This window comes from Kryptolebias marmoratus, linkage group LG5, assembly GCF_001649575.2.
Source record: "Kryptolebias marmoratus isolate JLee-2015 linkage group LG5, ASM164957v2, whole genome shotgun sequence".
Classification (NCBI taxonomy): domain Eukaryota; kingdom Metazoa; phylum Chordata; class Actinopteri; order Cyprinodontiformes; family Rivulidae; genus Kryptolebias; species Kryptolebias marmoratus.
Window position 1 is genome coordinate 20,240,772 of NC_051434.1, and position 25,627 is coordinate 20,266,398.

At 39.7% G+C, this 25,627-nt stretch overlaps 2 protein-coding genes across 2 annotated transcripts in view; one reads left to right on the forward strand and one right to left on the reverse strand.

Annotated features, from left to right (window-relative positions):
- Nucleotides 1-3,696: 3,696 nt before the first annotated feature.
- lg5h6orf136 (linkage group 5 C6orf136 homolog) lies at nt 3,697-16,394 on the reverse strand. Its single transcript, XM_017437438.3, has 7 exons — nt 16,189-16,394; nt 13,232-13,447; nt 10,384-11,058; nt 5,757-5,845; nt 5,462-5,662; nt 5,154-5,223; nt 3,697-3,943 (listed from the first exon to the last, which is right to left on the reverse strand). The coding sequence occupies exons 2-7, from the start codon at nt 13,328-13,330 to the stop codon at nt 3,800-3,802; spliced, it is 1,278 nt and encodes a 425-aa protein (XP_017292927.1). The 5' UTR covers nt 13,331-13,447; nt 16,189-16,394; the 3' UTR covers nt 3,697-3,799.
- A 6,051-nt stretch (nt 16,395-22,445) lies between these two features.
- Nucleotides 22,446-25,627, forward strand: part of si:dkey-240h12.4 (death-associated protein kinase 2) — a 21,797-nt gene continuing 18,615 nt past the window's right edge. Inside the window, exon 1 of the mRNA XM_017437437.3 lies at nt 22,446-22,630. The gene's annotated coding sequence lies outside the window, so the exon portion shown is untranslated. The remainder of the gene's footprint in view (nt 22,631-25,627) is intronic.

Here is a 25,627-nt window from a genome sequence, read left to right on the forward strand (position 1 = left end):
CTATCTATCTATCTATCTATCTATCTATCTATCTATCTATCTATCTATCTATCTATCTATCTATCTATCTATCTATCTATCTATCTATCTATCTATTTTTTGTGTTATATCTTTAACTGTCTATTTATGGCAAAATAATGCCACCAAACCCCAACATAATATGGTTTATATTATGTTTGGGACCCCCAAATGTCTGAGGCTGGCCCTGCTTGCAGTGAACCTCTAAACAGAGCCTGGCACATCATTTAATTAAAGACCTAGCCTTCCTTGAAGGAATGCTTATCACCCGTTGCCTGTCAGGCCAGAGTTTTAAACTGAGATCTTCTTATGATGAGAAGGGACAGAGTTGTAGCCGTTTCGGTCAAACTTTGTAAACAACATTATCTGCAAACTCGTGCAATCTTGGGCTTGTGGTACGTGTTGGGAATGACTCTCAGCTACTACCACACTGAATTTTAAGTCAATATCTGTATAATTGACTGAATTGTAGCCATTTTTTTGTTGGCTAAAGTTGATTAGCTGTGGCGGCCATATAGAGCTGGGTTGGCTGCAAGAGTTAACCATTTGTAGATAAACAGCCAATAATTATGTCCTGAACGTTTTATTCAAATAGTCAAAAATAGTCTCTCTTTGCTGTAGGATTTGTGGTTTTATCTTAAATCTCCCAGAACCCAGTGAGAGAACAGCCGAGCTTCCACTGGTTCTGTTATATTTCTGCTCAAAATGTTCTCTTAAAACCTAGAAATGAAGGCTCTTTTTAACTGGTCATGTTTTCTATATAAAACATTGCAGAAACATAAAAATTTACGTGTGACCGTCAGAGCCTTCTGCCTCTCTCTGTTCAAGAATGTTTAAGATCTGACTTCTAGTTTTCACACACTGATTGTTTGTTTGAGGCCTTTTTGTCTGTCTCTGATTAACTTGGCAGTCAGGGAGTAACAGACACAGCTGTGTGGTTACCATGGTAACCATAAAGAACCACTGGCAGCAGCTTTAACATTTGCTTTTATCTTGGTTCTTCTAACACTTCTTTTACAGTTTTTTAGGTCAAAATGTGGACATTTTTCTTAACTTAGATGAAGTTTTGTTGTTGTTTTTTTTCTCCTTCCTTTATTCTTCAGATAATTTCCAGCTTTTAGAAGTAAAATTAATGTAGGATGAGTGCTTACAGATATTTACCAAGGTTGGACAGAATGTTAAAAAACTGCAGAGCTTCATACAATCCCATTAATTCAAAATGTTGTGAACAAAGTTTTGCAAACCCACGGTGTTGATGATGTGAGTAAAAATAATCTATCTTTAATGAGTTTATGATCAGAACATGCTAAGACCAGACGACCTCTGAGGTGATACAGTCCTGTTCAGATCTGATCTCATTCGACAGCAGCTTCACTTTCAGATCATCCAGAATCTTAAAGAAACGACTCAAAGAGGGACGAGCTGACAGACAAATCAAACACGATGAGCCTATTTTAGCAGGTTTCTTTAAACAGGGTTTCTACACGTCTTGTGTTTGGATATTCCATACTTTCCCAGGCTGAAATTTTCAATTTTTCTGATTTATTTATTTATTTGATCATTTTTTGATACCAAAATGTTTGTACGATGGCACAATTTTGTTAACTTTTCTAAGACCAGAGTTCAGTGTATTTCAATTTAAAATGACATTTATTTTGCAGAACGATGTTCCCATACAGTAAAATGAATTATGCTTCGGGGTTGGACTCAAACGTTGAATACTGTTTATGTAAGGTGCACAATAATCTGTAATTATAATTATAATCATAAACCAAGCAAGGTGCTACCATTGGAAGAACTGCACTGTTTTGTCCAATGGCACGATATATAGAGGTGTGGAATTAAAGTTTAAGACTTTATTTCTTTAAAATTAACAAATAATTCTGTTTATTCTATATTTTTAAATTTCAGGGCAAACTGATTTATAATTATATTATCTACAGTATCTGTGAGATAAAAGAAAACACCACCAAAGACAAATTTTAATAAATCCTTCAAAGGAATCATTAGACGTATCAACAACTGATTGAATCAGGGAGTCATTCCAATGCAAGATGGCCACCACAGCCAACTGACCATAGAAAACACAAAGCTTGCTGTAACTCAGCCTATTTTACAGAAATTAAGATAAAATGTGGTGTTTCTGTAGCTGAGAGTCCCTCCTACACCCTCAGAGCTCTTCACATTGTGCTGTAATTAATCATCATCATCTGTTTGTCTGTTAGCAAAATATCTCCTGAAGCTCGACCAGATTTCACTGAAGCTCTCAGAAACTAAATATTAGGTGCATGTCTACAGCTCATTAATATTGGGAGTCAACCCAATTCATGGCTGCCGCAGCTAATCAACTTTGCCAAACAAAAATGGTGATGTGTTTTCTAACGTACAAATACCGAGCTAAATTTGGTGTGGTAGTAGCAGCTAGCCGTCCCTAACTAATGCTATGAGAACTAACACGCCTAGCAAGATCACAGAATCACGTGAGGGCGCGCCTTTACGTCATTCAACCTACAAAGTTTGGTCAAAACCCCCATAACTCCGTCCTCATCCAAGGATGGTTTTAGTTGAAATCTCTGCTCGGCCTTTAGTTTCTATTAGGGTTCAAAATCATGAGGGTCACACGACAGCTGCTAACTTCTAAAATACAGAGAAACTTCTCTTAAGAAACAACAATTTATGGCAACAGATATTTTCATGATCATTTTTTTCTCTTGTGAAAATAAAAAGTTGGATGTAGGATTTTTGCACACAAAAACAAAAAAATTACAACAATATGTTAAATATTGTATTAGTTTTTTTATACATAATAATGTCTCTTCTTATTTTAGCTGTGTTTACTTTTTTGAAGAGAAGGAACAATGTTTTTCCATCTTTCCATATGTTAAGCGTCTGCAGGAACCCTGTTTAAAGTTTCAATAAGAAACAAGAAACCGTTACAATATCTGATTCTTAACTGGACACAAACATCAGTGAATAACTATTTATGTGGCTGCTTGTAGTAGACTGACTGCTGAATGGGGTTTATACTGCTTTAAATGCAAAGAGTTATGATTAGGTTGTGGTTTAAGCTAAACTAAATAGAATTGTGTGCAGGCTTTCATCACACATTTCCCTTTTTGTTTGTGTTTCAGTCTTGGTGAAAAACCAAACGAACCAAACTCCTGATGAATGAATGAAGCTGACTGAGAGCAGCTCACAGACTGAGACTCTTTCTGGAAGGATTCAGTTTTTCACACTGAGGTTCATCTTCTCTCTTTGCTTTTAGACACTGAGTCAATTTATCACCATCACAACAAAAATCCTCATTTAAAAACGTTACGGTTTTACAAAGTGCCACTGAAATGTGTGATGTAGCTCAGGACCGAAGTCTTACTGAACAGCAGAACACCTCCAACTATCACAGTCTGACTTCTTTTATTGCACCATCCTCATGTGGAGTTGATGATAGTTTGGCTGTGAGCCAGCTTGCATCTAAACATTTATTTCTAGGCTGTTAAAGGAGCAACGTGTAAAATCTGGTGCAACACGCACAAACAGCAGGCGGCCGGCCGGCAAACATGAACCTAAAAACTACGTTTCATGTTGGCAGCAGAACTAACAGGTGGAGCAGAGGAAAGTCACGACTCTGTATCGACCTCAGAGGCAATAGGATGTGATTTTAGGGACAGAACAAAGAGCTTAGCCATAAATTTTAATTTGTGCTGACGGTGAGCGCAAATCAAACTTTTCAGGGTCGCATCAACAATGGGAACGCGTTTAACTCCAGCGGCTCGTCGTGGCATCAGTTTCGGCTTTGGCGCAGAGAGGAGAGGAGGAAGGGCAGCAGGTTGAGAGCGGGTCGATGCTCTTGGACTCCCAGTGCCACCAGAGCACCGGTCAGGAGGGAGGTTCCTCTTGGGAGGACAGGGGGCTGAGCAGGCATCACCTGTAACACAGAGGGGCTGAGGATTAACATGTTCCGCTCGTCATCTGGTCAACAGTCACTGTTCACATCATAACGTCTGTCGTTCCAGTTTCCAACACATAAATGTGAAGACAAAGACAGAGTTTTTACATGGAAGGTTTCCTGAGGAGTCCATCAAGAGATAAAGTAATGTTTATACAGTCATGGAAGAAGGAAGTCCATCTGCTTTCAGTTCTGGGGTTTTATGTATCAGGAAATAAGAAAAATGGTCAGATCTTTTCCAGGTTGTAAAATGATTCAAATCTAACCTCAAGTGAACAAAAACACCCAACAAATTCCACCATGTCATTATTTATTAAACAAAATGAAGCCAAAATAAAAAAGCTGTGTAAAAACTGTGTCCACCCCCTGATCCAGCTGCTTGTAGAACCTCCTTTAGCAGCCATAACTCTCAGTAATGGTTTTCTGAGGACTTTATCAGTTGCTTACATGGCTGTGGATAAATTTTGGCCCACTATTCTTTCCAACGTTACTTAATGTCAAGAGGTTATCTGCTGCAGCCCTTTCTCTTATTGTCCTGTCATGACCTTTAACCTGCTGACAGAGGCCTGTAAAGTCTGACATGGAGCTGATTCCTCTGAGCATTGCACAGTCTGAACGTGGGGTAAATTTACTGGAACACCCACTCCTGAGAAGACTGGCAGCTGTCCTAAATGTTTTCCACTTGTGAATAATCTGTAGAAAAATGGCCTCCAAATAGTTTGGAAATGACCTTTGACCCTTCCCAGATTGATGAGGAGCAACAGTTGCTTCTCTAAGGTCATTGCTGATGTCTTTCCACCTTGGCATTGTGTTAACACACAGCTGTACGCTCCAGAGCTGCAAACTGACTAAACTCCTGCTTTTATAGAGCTGATGATCAGTTCATCAATACATTTGATCAGCAGCTCCTGGCTGATCCTGAACCTCTTAAATCTTCTGGAAGCAGCAAGACTGGACTCAGTTTTTACACAACCTTTACATTTTGGATCAGTTTTTGTTGAATAAATAATGACACAGTGGAATCTGATGTGTGTTTTTGTTCACTTGAAGTTAAATTTGAATTATTTTAGAACCTGATGAAGATCAGATCAGTTTTATTATGTTCTGATATGTAGAACCCTCAAACTAATAGAGGATGGACTTTCCTTTTACCGTGACTGCACAAACAATGCTTGTGTGTACTCTTTACCTTTTCAACTTTGTGACAATGGATGAGCCCATCATGTCCTACGTAAAAAGTAGAGAATGCGTCATATGACCTGTAAGAGATGGCATTAGTAAATGAGATCATAAAGCTAAATTACTTTACATGTAAAACAAAACATTTTAAAGTGCTTTTATTTTTTAGACACTTCACCAAAGCAACCTGCAATTCAATGAACAACAACAGAAGCTTCAGGGATTTAAGCAAGAAGTACTAATATTGTTTTAATGGAAGATTACAAGTACAGGTAAAGAACAAAATTCTGAGAGGTGTTCCCCTGTACAATCTGTTACCTGTACAGCTGAGATTTGTCTTTACGGAAGAAGCGCAGCATAAGCAAGTGTAAGGGCAAGCCTCTGATCCTCCAGCGGGCCTTAATGGTCCCATCCTCCATATGCTTGGTGAGCTTCAGGACATCCAGCCGAGCCTCGGCGTAGTAACACAAACACAGGAAGCGCCACAGGGTGACTGTAAGCCGGTACGTCCAGACACCTCTACATTAACAGAGAGAGCAGGAGCGTAGAACCTTGGTTCAGAGCGTACTTGTGGAGTATGAGAAATAATCTCAGGTTGAACATGCGTGGTCACCTGGTCTTGCTGTTTATCAGGCCATTTATAAACTCCAGGTCATTTGAATACATGGTGAAGTCGTGGTTTTTCAGGAAAAAATTTGGAAGCTGCGAAACAAACAGAAAATTATTTCTTAAAGTGAAACAGCAAAGCAGAAACCAGATTTCTAACAACATCCAAAGCTCTCAACAACCAAGCTCCATCTTAAAATAATGATCTCATTGCTCCATATTTTCCTAACAGAGCACTTCGCTCTCAGACTGCAGGTTTACTTGTGGTTCCTGGAGTTTCTAACAGTAGAACAGGAGGCAGAGCTTTCAGTTCTGGTGGAACAAACTTCCAGTTTCTGTCTGTGAGGCTGACATCCTGTCTTCCTTTAAGACCAGGCTCAAGACTTTCCTTTTTGATCAATCCTGTAATTAGGGTTGGCTTGGGTTTCCTGAGTTATTCCTTAGTTCTGCTGCTGGAGACTTAGACTGCCGGACTGACCACATTTCCCTAGCCATCTTTACTCTCAACTCCCCATATTTGTATTTGCAGTTTTTGCTCTCATTAACTTCATGTTCTCTGTTCGTCTTCCCATAGGAACTACGCCTAGACCACTTCCTGTTTTCCCATGTCCCTTTCCTGTCCTCTCGAACCCCAGCCAGTCGAAGCAGATGGCCACCCATTCTGAGGCTGGTTCTGTTGGAGGTTTCTTCCTGTTAAAAAGAAATAATTTCTTTCCACCGTCACCTCTGTGCTGCACAGGATGGGAGGTTACACGGACGTGAAGCTTCGACACAATCTGCTGGTTTCCTTAGATAAATAACTTTTTACAAACTGTCATTTTGTAATACACTGAATGTGGTTTTATTACAATGGATCTGAACTGATTTGAATTTGAATTCATAATTTGGACTTATTTTTGTTGCACAGTTACTTAAAAAACAACTTTTTTGTGTATTGGTGCTATAGATACTGAACTTAATTAAATATGGAGAACTCATATTTTGTCAGATGTAGTACACAGCCAGTACTTCCAGCATCTCCTTCAGTGTTTAGGCCTCTCTGCAGCCTCCCTGACTAGTTTCTGTCTCGTCTTTACTTTCATTTTGGAAGGACATCCAGTTCTTGGTGATGTCACTCTTGTTTCCCATTTTCTCCACTTCTTGTTGACTGTATTCTCCGTGTTTCATTGGATATTTAATGCTGGGGAAATTTTTGTACGTTTCTGCTGACTGACACCTTGTAAGCAGTGAGATCATTCTGATGCGTTGTGAGCTCTCTGTGAACTCTGGCTTTTGCAGAAGAATTAAATGGAGTAAATATCTAAAAACAAATCCTGCTGAGACAGCTAAGGTTTATTTCAAGTTGATTAGTCACTTTAATTGATAAGAGGTGTGCTCCCAGGAAGAACAACAGTAATTAGATCAAAATATACTTTAACAAATCATTGGTTTAAAGGTTAAAGAACCAGCTTTTTGCATATTTTCCACTACAAACATGATCAAACTTGACCCGGATTGCAGTAATGTGCAATTTTCTGCCACACTGAGCCACTCATTTACTGGAATTATGCTCCAGTGCAGTATTTTTCACACTCAAGCTCATCCCTCTCCTGTACACAACTCTTATTTTATCTTTAACATTTTCAATTTTAATTCTACTGGATCTTAATGTGACTAGTGGTCTTTGGGTCTTCTCATGCTTACTGGTGCAGGTGTTGAATAAGTCACTTCCCTTAAGGGGATTTTCTGATTTGGACTCAGCATACCTTCATTCAAAGTTTTCCAGCTGGCTGCCAACATTTCAAAATCCAACATGTTTCATGACAGCTAAAAGGTGACACACCAAAATAATAAAATGGAGCATTTAAAATGATATATTTATGATTGCTGACAGCTGAATAAACAAAACTTACTAATGCAAATTAATACACATCATCAGAGCTACAGCTGAAACCAGATGTTTACATACACTGTATAAAATTGACAAATATTTTTTCCCCTCACTGGTTGACATTAAATCAGACTAAACCTTTCCTGTTTTTTGGTTACTATATCTTTAAACAATTTGGGAAAGCCCAGATAAAGATGCTTTGGAAGCTTTTGATTGGTTAGTTGACAACTTCTGAGTTAATTGAGTTAATTTTAAGTCATATCTGAAACATTCTGCTTCTTTGTGTGAAATTTTGAGGAAATCAGAAGAAATCAGTCAAGAAAACAGGAAGAGAATTGTCTGCGTCCACAACTCTTCTTAATCCATGCCTGAAAGTTTCTCTGTTTAAACCATAACACCAAAGTCTAAACACCACCTGAATGTCCTGCTATCATACCGCTCAGGAAGGAGACGGTTCTGTGTTCCTGAGATGAACGGGTTTTAGTTTAAAATGTGTATCAGACCCGAAATAAAACCTAAAGACCTTGTGAAGATGCTGCTGAAGCTGGTAAGAGTGTGTCATTATTTACAGTAAAACGAGTCCTGAGCCAACATGGGCTGAAAGGTCACTCAGCGAGGAAGAAGACATTACTCCCAAAGAAACATTAAAAAGTCTGACTGCAGTTTGTAAATGAACAGGGACAAAGGAGACACGTCCTGTGGTCTGATGAAACTAAAATTGAACCGTTTGACCATAATGACCATTGTTATGTTTGGAGGAAAAAGGGGGAGGTTTGCACCATCCCAACTATGAAGTACAGGGGTGGCAGCATCATGTTTTACTGCAGGAGGAACTGGTGGACTTCACATGGCATCATGAGGAAAGAGCATTATGTTGAAATATTGAAGCAACAGATGTGTCTTCAAATGGACAATGTCCCTCAGCAGACTGCTAGATTAATTACAAAATGGCTTAAGGACAACAAAGTCAGTGTTTTTGAGAGGCCATCACAAAGCCCTGATCTCAATCCAGTAAAAACTTTGTGGGCAGAGCTGAAAAAGTGTGTGAGAGCAAGGAGGCCTACAAACCTGACTCCGTTTCACTAGTTCTGTCAGCAGGAATGGGACAAAATTCCAGAAAACGCTATCAAAACTAAGAATATGTATGCAAACTTGTGACTTTGAAGAAAGTAATAAAACATTCTTTCTGTCATTTAACAAACAAATAATTTGGGGAATCCTAAATGACCTAAAACAGGAAAGGTTTAGCAGGGTTTCCCCCTGAAAAGAGGCTAAGTCTGGTGGTTGGTGGCCGTTGGCCAGCCGATCGCTGGCCGACCGTGATTTAGTAAAATAAAAGATTAAAGTTGACAGAAAGTTGAAAATATGGCTATTTATTATGTGATATTGTAAGATATTTGTGCCAAATATTTACACAACTACAGTTTTACAAAAATGAACTTTTGAAATACTTTTTAAACAAAAATACAATTAAAATAAATACACATTGTTTGCACCTAATTTGAATCCTAATTTAAGTCACATTTACAAATAAATTAAATTAACATAAACGAAGAAGTGCAAACAAGGCACCTACACACGTCTCACTTCCAGGCCAATGAATAACAACAGACAACTCTGAAAAACAGACAGATGCTGTGCTGTACTGTGCTTTTTGTGGCACAGGCTGCATGTTGGATGGATCACTACAACAACACAAAGCATATCTAATGCTGAATTTAATAGCATCATTTTACTGGTAAACATGGATAATATTTTCACTAAGTTAAAAACATGCTGACCATATTCGATCTGGCTTATAATACACTGAGGGAAACCCTGGTTTAGTCTGATTAAGTCTCAGAGTGAAAAAAGAGTTATTTGTCTGTTTACGCAGTGTATGTATGTCTTTCTCTTTTGGCTGCAGCAGCAGAGCTGTGCTGTTTTGTCAGAATACTAAGGTTGATTAAGTGAAGGGATCTTTATTTAGCTGTCAGCAACCACAAACCAAACCTAGTAAAGCAAATAAAAAGGGGGCTGCAGTAGCTTAGGAGGTAAAGGGTTGCTGGTTCGAGCCCTCTGTCAGTCTCAGCCGTTGTCTCCTTTGGGCAAGACACTTCACCCGCCTTGCCTACTGGTGGTAGTCAGAGGGCTCGGTGGCACCGGTGTGATGGCAACCTCACATCTGTCAGCTGTGGCTACAATGTAGCTTACCACCATCAGTGTGTGAATGTGTGAATGACTGTAGTGTCAAGCGCTTTGGGGTCCTTGGACTAGATGAAGCGGTATACAAGTGCAAACCATTTACCATTTTTACCATAAATATGCATCACCATAGTTATATTCATCTAACAACCCTTTTTCTACACCCACTTAGCACTGTACAAAGTTGCAGAGCCTATATTGATCATCAGAGATCAAATCTGGCTCAATCAAAGAAGGCCAAACTCCAGGCAACTTGAGCTTTCGCTCTGTGTGACCTTTATCATATTCTTCTTCCTCTGAGTTGTACTCCTCAGTGGAACAGTTCGACAGACTCAATGAAAAAGCCTGAGGATCTATGTCAGAATCTGTTGATGTGGGATAATCTGGAGTAGTGTTCAGCTGATCTTTTTATATCCACATGGTAGCAAGTCTTTATAAACAATAAAAATCACGCTTACTAAAGGGGTTTTACACCATCTACTGACTGCTAAGCACATTTTTTGCCAAATGAACTCTACATTTGGTATGACACCAATAACCAAGTGTTTCTTGATTTAGGTCCTAAGTGGAGAACTCTTACCTCTATCCTCAGTCTTTCGTACATTATGGCCAGTTTCTCCTCTCCTTCACTTTCCCCTTCATAAAGCCTCTCGTCTTCTCTGTCTGCATAGCTGAACAGAGGCACAGACGGCAGCAGAAGCAGCTCTGTGGCCTTCCTGTTGAGTCCGCTGTCCTGGGTGGATTTTAGCAAATCAACGGGTGCCACGCGTGTTCCAGGACAATGGAAGCAATAAAACCGTGAGCCGTGCATGAACGGCGCAGGACATCCCTCTGCTTCAAACAGGTTTCTGAAGCAGCCGTGTTTTCTCTTTGCGCCATCGGCACTGTTCCTCTGGAGGCTCTCAACGCTGATGTCGTCCTCTCCACTGCCGTCGATGGTCGTCAGTGGAAATGAGAAGTCGAGGAGCTTCTGAATCCCCACAGCGTGCAGCTCTCCTTGTTTAATGTTTAAGACGGGGAGCTGCAACAGTGTGCGCATGTCGTTCGACTCGCCCTGCGGCACCAGCACACACACGCCTAAGGCCTCCGCCCAGTCGTCCTCGAAGCACTTGTGTCTCTGCTGGCTGTCATGGTGCAGTGGATGGGACAGCAGAGGCTGCTTCAGAGTCTGATATCTCAGGCTGTTAGGAGGCCCCAGGGACCATGCGGCACTGCTCAGTGGGCGAGGCTGACAGATCCATTGCCACTCAACCACCTAAAAAGAGCAATGATGGCTTAGTACAGTCATACCGAAAATACAACTACAGTTACAAAGCTGACATTTCAGGCCATTATCTTGTTCACAGTTACTATAAAGTCAGAAGACTTGTACTGGGTGATCCAGTACATAGTTAGAGGGCTTAAAGATCTGTGAGGATACCTATAAGAGGGTATTCCAGAAATGGAAAAGATGTGAGTGAAAAACTGCATCCAGCCCCTGGTCCAACAGCTTGTAAAACCTCCTTTAGCAGCGATAACTCTCAGAGTGGTGATCAGTGTCTCACATGGTTGTACAACCTTTCCATTCTGTCTTTAATGAATAATGACACCATGGAATATTGATGTTAGATTTACATAATTTGAGAACCTGGTAAAGACCAGATTATTTTTTAATATTATGTCATGATATGTAAAACCTTAAAACTGAAAAAGATGAACTTTTTTTTTTCCAAAGACTGCACTTTGAAACCAGCCTAAGTGGAGAGCTTTAAGGCTGTTTCTCACTGGGCTGCAATTTGTTGGAGACTAGGTGGTGGCTAAAAAATGTGAGAAAAATAGATAAATATTCAGCTCTGCGTGTTTGACACTAAGTGACCAGCAAAGTGTGAAGGTGCATTTTGAGAGACAAGTTTATGAAAATCAACATTTACTGTTGTGTGCACAAACTGCAAAACTGTATTCTAGGCCGTGAACATTATTTTGTCGCCCACCTCCATTTACACATTTATGTTATAATCTACTAAAAGACACATTTGAAATGAAGATAGGCAGATTTGAACAGGTTTTTAAATAATTACTATTGATCGTCAGTGTGATTTATATAGATTTTTAGAGCTCAGATAGGTTCAGTAAGAGGAGAGCGCCTGTGCAGCAGTGAAAATACAGCTCCAGCGCTCTTCATACAGGTTTGAGACACCCACAACAACTCTGTGACTATTTTGAGAGATTATTTGTCTCACATATGTTTTGAACGTGTTGAAAACTCAAGCTACAAGACTGCGTGCCTCTGCAACTCGTGCAAGAAAATTAACAACTCCCGTGAACATTTTGAGGTACTTTGGAGATGACCTCACGAATGCCAGCCCAGTGAGATTACCGTATTTTCTGCACCGTAAGGCGCACCGCATTATAAGGCGCGTGCTAAAACATACGGTCTACAAAAAAAAAAAAAAAAGTTCACTGAAACTAAACGGTGAGTTTGGTTGAACTTTATTCTACTATGTAACAACTATTTTACATATTATTTTTTATAATTTTTCCACAAATCCATCAAAGTCCTCATCTTCTGTCTGAATTGAACAGCTGGGCAATTTTGCCATCAAACATGCTAGGTTCCCTCTCATCATTGTCTCGTTGCTAGGTGGCTGTTCAGCAATGATGCCAGCTTTCGCGAAAGCTCGGACAACAGTTAAAGCAGATACCTTAGCCCAGGCATCCACAATCCATTCACATATGATGGCGGACCTCACCCGGCGCTGCCCCCGTCTTAGTAAACGTGTGATCGCCGTCGGTCATCCATCGCTCCCACGCCACTCGCAACTTCACTTTGAACGCGCTGTTTACAACAACGTCCAGCGGTTAGAGTTCTTTTTTTAATCCTCCCGGAATGACGGTAAGCTCCGAATTGTATTATATTACATAATGTTCTCTGATTGGTTTATCGCTGCCAGCATATGTACTGGTACGGTACACATTCTCATGTGTCTGTAACAGATTTTGGAATTAAGTGCACACATAAGGCGCACTGCCGATTTTTGAGAAAATTTAAGGCTTTTAGGTGCACCTTATAGACCGGAAAATACGGTACTACCCTTAAAGGTCCAGCCGCTCATCAGTGAAGCAAAAAGCCTCATTAGCTCCTCGCAAAAGACTTTAGCTGCTGGTCTTGTATATGTACGTGGCTTCTGTCACATGCAATCAAGAAAAACTCAAATGTCCACCATAGCAAAGTGTGAAAAGGGAGGAAAATCAGGTTAGATCTTTTCAGTAAAATGTATATCAAGTCATAGTTTTTCTTCATTTTGTAGGTTTGTAATTGTTTTTTGTTAAGCATTAGGCAGCCTTCTGTGCACTGGGAGAATCCATTGTGAAACCTAATATGAACTCAGACGTTTATTCAACACATAAACCATACAGAAAGGAGCTAATGTTAGAATGGAGCAGATTACCTGACTGAGACTCCAGCTGTGTTTTTGGACGGGCTGTCTTCTGCTGTGGCTGTACACACTACCCACCCAGAACCCTAGGCCTCCTCTCCTCACAGCCATTCAACACAGGGGTCAGCACTACCCCAGTCAGAAACAGACCATCACCCTCAGCAAGACAGCGAGGACCACCGCCGTCTCTTTAGGCCGTTCCAGATTAATCCTGGGTCTTCAACAAACCTGACAGTACAGGACAAAGAGAGCACAGCAGGTGAGCTTTCCATCACAGTATTAACTTTACTGCTCCAGTACCAAAGATAGGTCGATTAATCGGCAGATATTGGCCTTGCCTCTTCATACCTGACTAATTACCAAGCAGGAAAACAAAAATGCAGCAGCAGCTGCTACAACCAGGCCAAAGTTTACTTTTTTTAAATGACAACGCTCTTCTATTTATTATTTTTAAGTGCACAAGTTCTTCTAAGGGTTGATGTTAAATATAGTTATTTCATTTACGCAATTACTCTTATATTTTGTTGAATGAAAAGTACATATCAGCCAAAAATAAAAGCTTTTAAATAATTTGTGTATACCAGCCATTGGCCATAGGAAAACTCATGTTGGTCGACTTCTGAGTTATGTTTAAAAAGAAAAAAACATTACAGAGCTCTTAGAGACTATAATAAGTATGGGAAAGTTGTTATGTGTCAAATTTTATCAAATACAAATAATCTAAGAAAAAAATGCCAATTTTTATATTAAAACCATTTTGCATTAGTTTATCTGCCATGTGTCTGTTATATTAAATACCACTAAAGAAACACTGAAAGGTGACCAAAAGAAAATCTTGGTGTTAAGGTGCGTAATGACGACACTCCAATAAACCTCACAAACTATTATGAGCAAAACTTCAGGCCCTTTCTACAGAGTCAGTCCTGGAGTAGCAGCATGTCAGGAGGAAGTCCAGCTCTGCCACGGGACAACCAGTGCATGGAATGCATTTCTCACCCTTATCTAGCTCAAACTAATTAAATCCTTATGATATGGTAGGGGAGTAACAGTACATTTATTTGTAGGGAACACTCACAGTGCAGACGTCAGGTTCTAGTATCATATGATGCAATCAGATAAAAATGTTAATCACAAGCAGTCAAGACTCATCTAGAAGAGGGCACACACTCTTTATTTGCTTTTTGCCAACTGCCAAAACAGAAAAAGAAAGACATCAGTAGTTTTTTTTTTATCATTTCAACACTGCTACCATTTCCAGTTTGCCACCAGCAGTTTTAGACATTTTGTTTTTATCCAAAATGGGACAGGATCGTTAGAAAGAGCAGGAAGTAACGTGACGTTGCTCTATTTTCAAATTTAATTTGAGCATTGCGCTCTCAGTTAAAAATTAAAAGCAACTAGGTTAGAAGTTAAGCAGACATGTTCATATGTGCGCAGACTTGGAGAGGGTGTGTGCCGTTTGTGATGCTGCAATAAATCAATCAACTGGATAAGTAAGGCAAAGAAAATATTAAGAAAAATGCCAGTTGCTTAAACAAATTAAAAATGACTGTTTGTTTTTACACCACAGTTATATTGTCAAACACATTACACTTACATGCACTTCAGTGTTACTGTCTATAGACATCTCTGTAAAGAAGAGTCTAATGGTGGGGTGTAAAAATGTATAAAACCTTTTATATAAACATAAACAACTGAGATTTTTTAAACTGATTTTAAAATCATATTGAATGGGAATGGTCCCTCTTCGCTGGGGGTAATTGAGTTTTAGATGACCCTGAAGATTATGTCTGTAAATATTAGCTGAGGTTATTGTAACAAGACTGTCTTTAGTGATGACTTTGAAAAGTCTGATTTGTGTAAAACTGCCACGCAAAGCACATTAGCTTTTCTAATGTTAATGTTTTCAATGTTAAGTTAGCATCTATGCTAACTGTTGGCCAGCAGCTTGTGATTAATGGAGATGTTTACACATTACTGTGCACTCATTATTAGGGTTTATCTGTGTTTTATGTATGTTAAAAAAACAACAGTCATTTAACTTTCAATGTAACCAGAATGCATCAATAAACATTTTATAATTTCATCGTAGCCCTTTGAATCGTGATCGAAGAGTCTTTAAAGTCGGACTCCTTAAACTGCAATCAGACTCCTGTCTTATGCAGGTAAGATATTGACTACTGAAAACTCAACACAACTACTCATACAAAGGTGGACTTTGGTCCAAGTTCAAAACCTGAAATCATAAATTTCTTTATCCTGGGTGTGTATGATATAAAAACATGTCTATCACTGTCTTTAAAAAAAACAACTCATTAGCGGCGCCATTATTTTACTGGGGTAAAAAAAACTAATAAGCGTTCTTGTCCAAAGTTTTATTTAGATGAATGTTTTAAAATAATTTATCAATTTAATTTTACTGGCTTGTAGGGCTTGAGGTAAAAATCGCGTCTATTTTATTTTATCAAATGCAAAAACGGTTCTGTCTATGCAATTTAAAATAATAATAATAATAACAATAACAACAATAGTCAAGGGTATCTTTGCTTTAAATGAACTCCGACTGGTGCCATCAGTTTTTAGAGGAATGTCTCAGGTTTTAAAAATGACTATTATTAATAAGTCACACAGGTAGTACATAATAATTAAGCACAAAATCAACTATAATGACCATTTTGTAAAACAGAAAGCTCTAAGATATTATTCCTAAAGTTTCTTGTGTTAGACCACAATAACAACACAACAGAGTGATGTGTTTACCAGCACTGTTAGATTATTAGTTATAAATATATAGTTAATAACATAATAAAGTGAGTTAGTAAAGAACCGGCTTGCTGCTCGCCCGACATAAACATAACGAAAGCAGCTAACCAGCTCTGACAACAGCGGTGAGTCAATGACGGCTACTAGCTTGCTAAGCTATCCGACCACCAGCTAGCAGGCTTCATCAAACCTCCAGACTCCAGTACCTTCATCCGACGATAACCCGCTGGACTCTACCCTGGCTCCGCCTGGCCTCGGGTTTGTCTCGACAGCTCCAAGCAGGCTACCAAAAATACCCAGCAAGTGACAGCGACTTATACAAATGTCCCAGTCCCTCTGTGTGTCCTTGTCCAGCCGTACACGCCTCACGCAGAAACGTATGTTTGTATGGAAAGCCAGAAGGGCCATTCACCGGCAACTTGTTCTTCTTCCTCCTTCTTAGAGCCGATTGGCAAACTAACGTAAAGGCGCATTACCGCCACCTGCCGGACTGAAGTGAAAAACGGGAAATGAAACAAAAAAACAAACAACTGTTTCTTTTCCCCGCCAAGTTAGTTTTTGTTAGAGAATCATTGGCATGTATTAATAACTAGACAAAGAACCGCGATGAGGAAGTTTGAAGCCAAAACAACACAAGCGCCCTTAGAGGTTGGCTGCAAAATACCTTTCAGTCCATGTAAAACAATGGGAGGTTTTCCTAAAAATACTCTCAGATAGTTGACTTTTATTAATTCACATGGTTCTTACCATGCTGCTGTATGTGCATTTATTATTATTTTTCAAAATACAAAGGACTGATATGAAAATTTACTGTTTTTCGTTTGATGATTAAAAACGAATGAGAAAAATAGTTTGATTTTTACTTTAAAATTATAATAATAACAAAACATAGTAACAAAACAAAAAAAAAGTCACTAGTAAAGAAAAGCAAATAAAGGAGCTGTTTTCTCATATTTTGACATTAGAAGTCATCAGAAAGGCAAGAGCGCAACCAAAATCTGTTGGTGTCAGAAGAGTAAAATAGTTCAGAGACATGAATTGCTCGTGATTAACAGACATAGAGAAAATACATCATTACAAAAATCTGGTTCAGGAAACATGATTGCAGAAAACCTTGATCACACCACAGGACAACCTAGCTTCCAGTTCCCAGGTTTATATTCAGCAGTTATGGTAAAGGGCTAATTTATAATATTTGGGTCACCTTAGATCAACAATGGTTCAAAATCTAAAACATGTTTACTTGTCAAACGTGGTCTAAAATATTCTACACTGAATACAAATACTTAAAAACACACTTTGGGGTTTATGAAATTTATATTAGCGAAATAATTTTTAAAAAGAGTATTTCAGTCTTCTTGTGGCACGTAGACCACCCTAGGCCAGGTCCAGTTCAAGAACCACTAATTTCAGGAAAATCAGTCCTGACCTAGATTATTTGACATTACACTCTTGAAAACACAAGTTGTGATATGTGAAACTTTTATTGTGTTTGTGAAAACAAACAAACCAATTAATAAATAAAATGTCAAAAGTCTCTATGGATATATATTAAGTGGGGGATTATAATCATGACAGTATGCTTAAGATCAGTTTGTAACAAAAGTTGCACACAGAACGTGTTGCAATAGTCCCATGTCAACTTGGTCAATTTCCTGTGTAAATCACCATAGATGTGTTCGGATGCAGAAGTGATGCAGCAGAAATGTTAACCAGAAACCATTTCTTTGAAAGCTGTAAAACTGTTTAGGGTTTGTGTTGCTCTTAATTTAGTGTGCCGGTACATCTGAGCAGCTGTTACCTTCAGGCTCTCTGGTACTTCCTCTCATCTAAACTGATATTGCTGTAATTACCGTTTACTGTCTTAACGACAACAACACAGGTACCGTATGCTCACTTCAAAAAACACTTGAACTCTTCCTTTAAATGGCTTTAGTCTCATTTAAATGGGATGTAATTTAAAAAGGTACTTTGTAGTTCATAAAAATCGCCCATAGTGACCATAAATGTAATTTTTATACATTTAACAATCTAAATATTTAATCCTTAAAAAGAAATTAAAAATAAACTTTTTAATCACCTGTCAAAAAAGGCTTATGGCTGTTAGACTGTTTTTGTGTATGTGTGTACCCACAGCCAATTAATCTTTGGAGTCAACCCAATTCAAGTTAGCCACCTGACTAACTTGAATTAGTCTAACTGACCTTTGCCAGCACAAAAAGAGCTGTAACTCAGTCAGCTCTGCAGATGTTGAGCTAAAACTGGGTGCGGTAGTAGCTGAGGAACATCCCCAACACATACCCTGAGCACTAACAGGTTGCACAATTTTTTTTGTTTAAACTTTGGAATGCGAGGCAGCTAGCAATATGGATTCTATCAAGAATTTCTTCTTTGATGCATAAATATGCTATACTATGTTGTTGTCAGGATTCGAGACTTTCTCTGTGAGCAGTTCGGGGTCAGACAGACACGGGAGACCAAAGTTACGAGAAGTGAATTTATTTACAGTGAGCTAATCGTGTGAGAATGATCGGGAGCCAGGACCTGAAAGCAGAGAGCGTAGTGAGACGGATGTTCCTCCAGAGGTTGACAAGTATTAACATTTGTGCATTTTCAGGTGAAATGTCCTTACGGTGAGAGAGGCAGCACACAGCACGGAGGTAGGATGAAGAGATGAGTACTTCCTGGTAATTGGATTGGCAGTTTTCTCCAGGGGCAACAGGTAGGTTCCTTTCCAGGCAGGCAGACAGGTTCAGGCAGAGCAGGTAGGTCGTTTTAGCTTCACAGCGGGTTCTCCAACAAATCAGACCAGACTGGATCTTCAACAGGTAGGTAATCCTGAGAAAGTGCACAACACAAATAGAATACTTAAAAGAGTCTTCACAGACACAAGAAGTTTTACAAAGGCTTGGCACTTTACCACGAAGGCAAAAACAATGCTCCAGCGCTGGTCTGGTTCCCACTGCAGCCTTAAGTACACAGGTGCCTGACGAGCCTGATCTGCTGCAGGTGTGGAGGGCGTGGAGAAGGTGCTGCCAATCAATGGCCAGGACTGCCCACCAGGAAGTAGCAGCAAAAAATCCCAAATCATCACAGTTGTACTGTACTATGTAATTACAAAGTTAAGTAATTACTCTGGGTTCTGTTTGATAACCTCTGGATAAGAAGCTCTATCTGGTAAAATGTTTTATAATCATGAGATTTTGTATTCTAAATCTAAATAAGCAAAATCAGGATTTGATGCACTTTTTGGCAATTTCTTTGTAGATTCAACACAGCCTGACACTCATTACTTGAAGAGAGGATGGATTATACTTTTCCTAACATGCCCAGCCCCCTCTCTTTCCAGTCCAAAAAAGGCAGCATGTTGTTGTTCGCATCTTCTCTGGTGAACTTGTTGTTGTCAACAGAGTTGGTGTGTCTGGTGAACACTTCTACTTCCTTGGCTTGGATTTTGACCCATATATCATCCACATATTTGAACCAATTGGTGTAGCTCCCTCGAAAGAGTTCAGGGCTCTGTGTTCCACTTCTTCCCTGTAGAGATTGGCCACAATTGGTGAAACTCGAGATCCCATGCTTTATTTGGGAAATTGGTTTGTTACAAGTTAAAAATTAGGGGAATTAAAAACAACACTCATAATAACAACTGAATTCACATGCAGATCAGTCTCACTCCACTCCCTGGGTTGTTTGAGTCTTGGTTTGGTCACATGCGTGAAAGTGCAAATTAGTGTGAAACTGACTGGATTATAGTATATTCAAAGTGGTTTTGTGTTTCAAATGCTTGACATACACAACATCCCGGTGCATTTCAAGCCTAACACGACTCCAGACAGAGGCTGGTTCATTAAACCCAAGCTCTGTGTGGTGGTAGATGCAGTCCAGTGCAGTGAGGACTTTAGACCTCGACAGAGCAGAAACAAAACAGACTTTAACAAAGCAGTTCCATGAAACAACAAAAAACAGTCAGTCTTTGAGCTGACTCTTGAATAGAGGTGAGCTTTTCGGACTGAAGCGAGCATCGTAGGACCTACAGAGGCACGGAGCAGAACTCAGCTGTGCTGACGTGGAGCACTACACATTAAATGTGTGACACGTGCTGATTGTTTTGGTTCTGTTAGGACCTCGCTTGGCAGCATAAAGGTGCATCAGCAGCAGGCTGACTTCAACTCCCCTCGTCTCCTCGGTCCAGAAGGCGTCTCAGTCCTGGCATCAAGTGTTTTCTTAAAGTATCTTAACCCTCCCGTGGCTTTCAGGTCAAATTGATGCAATGTTACAAGGGCTTCTATACCTCTCTTCGGGAGGGTTAAACAACCTTTCTACAAACTCATGGCACAGCACAGGGGACGCAGCTTTTCAGACTCGGCTCTAGACTACATCTCAAGAATAAGGGACTTTTTTTAGAGGATACTAACAGTCATACTTTGGACAGAGAAGACAGATGGTTTGACAAAGGGGTGAAGGAAGCCATTTAAGTCAAACTATAAAAACGAACCTTAAGCAGGGGGTGAGGTCTCAGGTTTCAGCTTTCAGCTTTCCGTAGCTTACAAAACCACTTTGAATGTGATCGCATCAGTTTCACACTAATTTGCACCTCCATGCATGTAACCAAAACATCTCTCATGAGGACCAAAGACTTAAACCTGACACTGCAACCGTCAGCAGAGAGGGGAGGGAGACTAATCTGCATGTAAATTAAGCTCAGGTAGCACAAACACACAGCTAAAATGACACAAGAGCACTAGACATAAGGACACTAAAGACACAAGAAGTTGTGAACAATGAGACCAAGTTCAGCCACAATCGTGTGCTCACTTGAAAACTCTAGAAGAATTTAAATAGTAATAAAAAAGGGATACAGCACCACTTAAAATACGAGAGAGGGTTTAGCTGATTGATTTAGTGGATTTATTGCACTTGAACAAATGAAAATGTATATCTATTGCACCTTGACTTTGACAAATAGATTTATTCCCATAAAATGTTGTCACTGTTGAGAAAAATGGACTTTGCCTTTCCTTACTATTTGTTTGTTCCAAAAGCTTTCCTTGGTCTTCATGCTGTCTGGTTGGTGGTGTTCTTACTGCTTAGAGGTGTTGATTCTGGGGTCTGTCAGAACAGGGTGATATTTTCAGAGATCATCTGACACTTAGATTGCTCACAGATTGGTCTTATTGAACGACGGTCCTGGTTGGAATGTCAAAGCAAACGGGGTGAATACATATGCATGCACCGGTTTTCAGTTTTATAGTCTTTTAGATTATTTAAAAAAAAACCACTACTGTGTAATGTAGGAACGTCAAACTGCACAGCTGGACACCTCACGGCTCAACGATGATCCTTACTGATTTAAAGGTCATGGGGTCAAAGGTTAATGTTCCATGTGACCCCAGTCTTGTTCCAAAACTCCCACAGTTACTATTTTCATTTGATTTATTGATTTGTTTGTTGTTTTGTTTAATTTTATTTAAGAATAAGGTGAAACTATCTATCTGCAGCTCCCCCAGAGCTCAGGTTTACAGAGGGTTTATAAAATACTTACACACCTTGAAGTAACCATCAACACTACTCCTTTCTGGATCAATCTCTTTTTAGTTGCTGCCTTTTGCTTTTCAGTCACTGAGGGGAAAGTGAAAAATGTTCTGTGGTCGGATGAATTAAAATTTTAATTACTTTTGGGAAACCACAGACATCGTGTCCTCTGTACTAAAGTGAAGAAGGACTGGTCTGTTATCAGCGCTCAGTTCAAAAGCCTGCCTCTCTGATGGTATGGGGGTGCATTAAGGCTTGTGGCATGTGTAGAAAATACAAATTTGGAAAGGCACTATTAATGCAGAAAAATATATACAGGTTTTAGAACAACATGTGCTTCCAACCAGAGATAACATCTTTTCCAGGAAGACCTAACATATTTCATAAGACAATGTTAAACCCCAGACAACAGCATGACTTTGTAGAAGAATCTGGGTGCTGAGCTGGTCTGCCGCAGTCCAGACTTCTCACTAAGTAAAAACATTTTACTCATCGTGAAACAAAAACTTCAGCAAAGACCCAGGACTGTGAAACAGCTAGAATCCTCCATCAGACCAGAATGGGACATCATTCCCTCTAAAACTTCCATCAGCTGCTCTCCTCACCTCCTGGACGTTTACAGACTGTTGTTAGAAGAAGAAAGGAGGCTTCACAGAGTGAAACATGGACCTGGAACAATTTTGCTGACATCATTACTCTAGTTTTTCTTTAAAAATAGTTTAAACATTTAATATGTTTACTGTGTTCCGTTGTGAATAAAATATGCGCCCATGAGACATGAAAGTCGTTGCATTTTGTTTATACATCCAAACTTCTTTTAATTTGAAGTTGAACAGCCTGACTTTCCCCTCAAACTTGCTCTCCTGGTCGTCACTCCACACCAGGTGGTGGCAGTAAATGCGTCACAACATTGTACGCCCACAGCCAGCAAAGGCTGTTTTCCGCATTCTCTGGTTTTTCCCTGTTTTAATGTCTCAGCTTCTCCCTTTCTGCCAGCTCCTCTGCCGGGGCTGACAGTGCCTGTGGTCCGGGGTGGGGGGACACTTTGTGTCCGGGGGCACGCGGGACACCTGACCCAACCGATTGGTCACACCGGAGGCGCTCAGGTTAACGGTGAGTGCGGACTTTTACACATTTCACGGTTTGACGTGTTATCCACACCCAGCATCACCCTGCAGTCGAGCCTTCCGCGCTTCGGACTTCTTTTTTTTAAAAAAAAAAAAAAAAAACGGTTGCGCCTCTACACTTCTTACTACGGCTCCTGATGGAGGAGGGGAAGCGTGACAATCACGGTGCGTTCAATTACAACACGTAAAATCCATAAACGGCTGTTCATTTAGAGAACAGACAGAAAAATAAGAGCACCATTGAGAGATTTTAAAAACAGTTCTTGATTATTAGTTTGAGTTAGAATCAGTCATGTTTATACTGCGCACTTACTGAAATGCTCAAAGAAAATAAACTTATCAACAAAAATCCTTAAAGTCCAGTTCAAATACTTGGAAACATTTATTATTTTGAAGACCTGGTTTTAATGCAGTGGCCTGCAGCGAGGGCCTGAAGATCACAGACATCCAACATTGACTTTCAGTCTTTTGTCCTTTGAGCTCAGAGATTTCTACAGATTTTTGAAATCTTTGGATGATATGATGAACTGTAGATGATGAGATATTTACAATATTCCAAATTTTCCCTTGAGGAACATTAATCTAAAATTGTTCCACTAATATTAGACAGTTTTTTACAGACTGCATCTCTGTCCATCTTTACTTCTAAGACATTCAGTCCTCTTCCTGACCTGTTGCCAATGAATTTAATTAGTAACAAAAGGCTCCTCCAGCTCTTTCTCATTCATATCACGTCCTTTTACAGCCTTTTGTTGCTCTTATCAAATTCAAAATACCTTATGTTTTTCTCTTTTAAACATCTTATATGTTCACTGTGAATAAAATATGAGTTCATGATGTTTGAAAATTTTTACATTGTGGTTTTATTTACATTTTACACAACTTACTAACTTTTTTTCAAATTGGGATTGTATTACCACACAAAACCTTAGCTCAACATCTGTAGAAATTATATAAAAGCAAAAGGCAGCAACTAAAAAGAGATTGATCCAGAAAGGAGTAGTGTTGATGGTTACTTCAAGGTGTGTAAGTATTTTATAAACCCTCTGTAAACCTGAGCTCTGGGGGAGCTGTAGACAGATAGTTTCACCTTATTCTTAAATAAAATTAAACAAACCCACAAACAAATCAATAAATCAAATGAGAAGAGTAACTGTGGGAGTTTTGGAACAAGACTGAAGAGAAATCTACAAATAAATGTGAGTTTATCTTAAAGTATGTTGATGTACAGTATACAACTGACTGGTGTTCTGGTGACACTTCAAGTAGCTTAAACTAACAAACAAGAATTATTTTAAAATCTCTCGATGTAGGAGCAAATGACGCTTTTATTAACCCCTATTCTTCAACGTCTGTTTCTGAACTAGCGGCTACTTTTGTGTTGGTTGTTAATTTTAGGGGTCGTAATTGAACGCACCGTGAATGCCTTACATACCGAGCCGTAATAAAGAGTGCAGAAGCGCAGCATTATTATTTTATTTTATTTTAATTTTTTTAAGAGGTCGGTATCTGTGTCGTGACCGGCCGGTCTCATAACGGAGCAGGAAAGTTTGCTCACAGTTCGGACGACTCTAGGCGCGTTTTACTGAAGTAATGCACAAGACGACAGAACTGCTTTTATAAAGTTTTACAGCGTTTTGAAGAACTTTATTTATTTATTTACCTGACATCAGTGCTGCCCGATTACGTTAACGAAGAGTAAAGTTGGGAAGATCTTAATGTCTTTGATCTTCGTCAAGAAAACATGTTTAAAACACATTTTTCTGCATGTTTGACCACATGATTAACAAAAGACTATATTTATATAAAATAATCTTGTATCTAATATGTAGCTTGTAGCTGTGTCAACATAGACACTGCAATGTGATTTAACTGTTGGAAACTGGGTTAAACCTGTGGCTGTCTAACTCGAACTTTCAGAAGGTAGTCAGAAATGACTGGAAAGGTCTTACAGTCATGGGGGGAAAAGTCCACCCTCTTTCAGTTCTAGGATTTTACATATAAGGACCAAAAAAACCGGATCTGGTCTGGACCAAGTTCTACGAATGATTCAAATCTAACCTCAGTTGAGCAAAAGCCCACAACAGATTCCCCCGTGTCATTATTTATTCAACAAAATGAAGCCAGAATGGAAAAAAGGTTTGCAGACATTTGTTTCTGCTCAGGGCTCTGAAGGTCCCACCATAACATTTCAGTCAGGCTGAGGTTCTGGACTTTGACCTGACCATTACCTTGATTCTTTTCTTTTTGAGCCGATCTGTTGTAGATCAGCTGCTGTGTTTGGGATCATTGTTCAGTTTGGTCCAATCCTCAGCCCAAACCATCAGCCCTCCACCTCCGTGCTGACAGCTGGGATGAGGTGTTTGTGCTGATCTGCCGTGTTTGGTTTTCTCCAAACATGCTGCTGTGCATTCTGGGTAATCAACTGTACTTCGGTCGGTTGTGCTGCCATGTTGTTTTTACAGAGAAGAGGTTTTCTGCTGCAGCCCTTTCTCTAATTGTCCTGTCATGACCTTTGACCTTTAACCTTCTGACTGAGGCTTGTAGAGTCTGACATGGAGCTGATTTCTCTGAGCATTACACAGTCTGACCTTGGGGTGAATTTACTGGAACACCCACTTGTGAATGTTTTCCACTTGTGAATAATCTTCCTCTCTGTAGAACGATGGACTCCAAATAGTTTGGAAATGACCTTTGACCCTTCCCAGATTAATGAGCAGCAGCAGCTGCTTCTCTAAGGTCATTGCTGATGACTTTCCACCTTGGCATTGTGTTAACACCATAGGCGCCGGAACCACTGGGGCCATTGGCCCCCCCACTTTCCGGCCCTGCCAGTGCGCTGCGTGTTCCCACCAGACGGCTGCACAGACTGCACGCGACTCTCACAGACTGTGACTAACGTGTCCCTGTGTTTATATAGAGACAGAAGCACAAATAAAACCTACAGCATTGAGATCTGGACCAAATTCTTAAAGCTCCAGTC

Excerpts from the sequence above, each read along its gene's own strand:
- lg5h6orf136 (XM_017437438.3), bottom strand. The coding sequence starts at position 13,330 with ATGGCTGTGAGGAGAGGAGGCCTAGGGTTCTGGGTGGGTAGTGTGTAC. Across the intron at positions 5,663-5,756 it reads CTGATAAACAGCAAGACCAG|AGGTGTCTGGACGTACCGGC; the intron begins GTGACCACGCAT and ends CTGTTAATGTAG. Across the intron at positions 5,224-5,461 it reads GACAAATCTCAGCTGTACAG|GTCATATGACGCATTCTCTA; the intron begins GTAACAGATTGT and ends CATCTCTTACAG.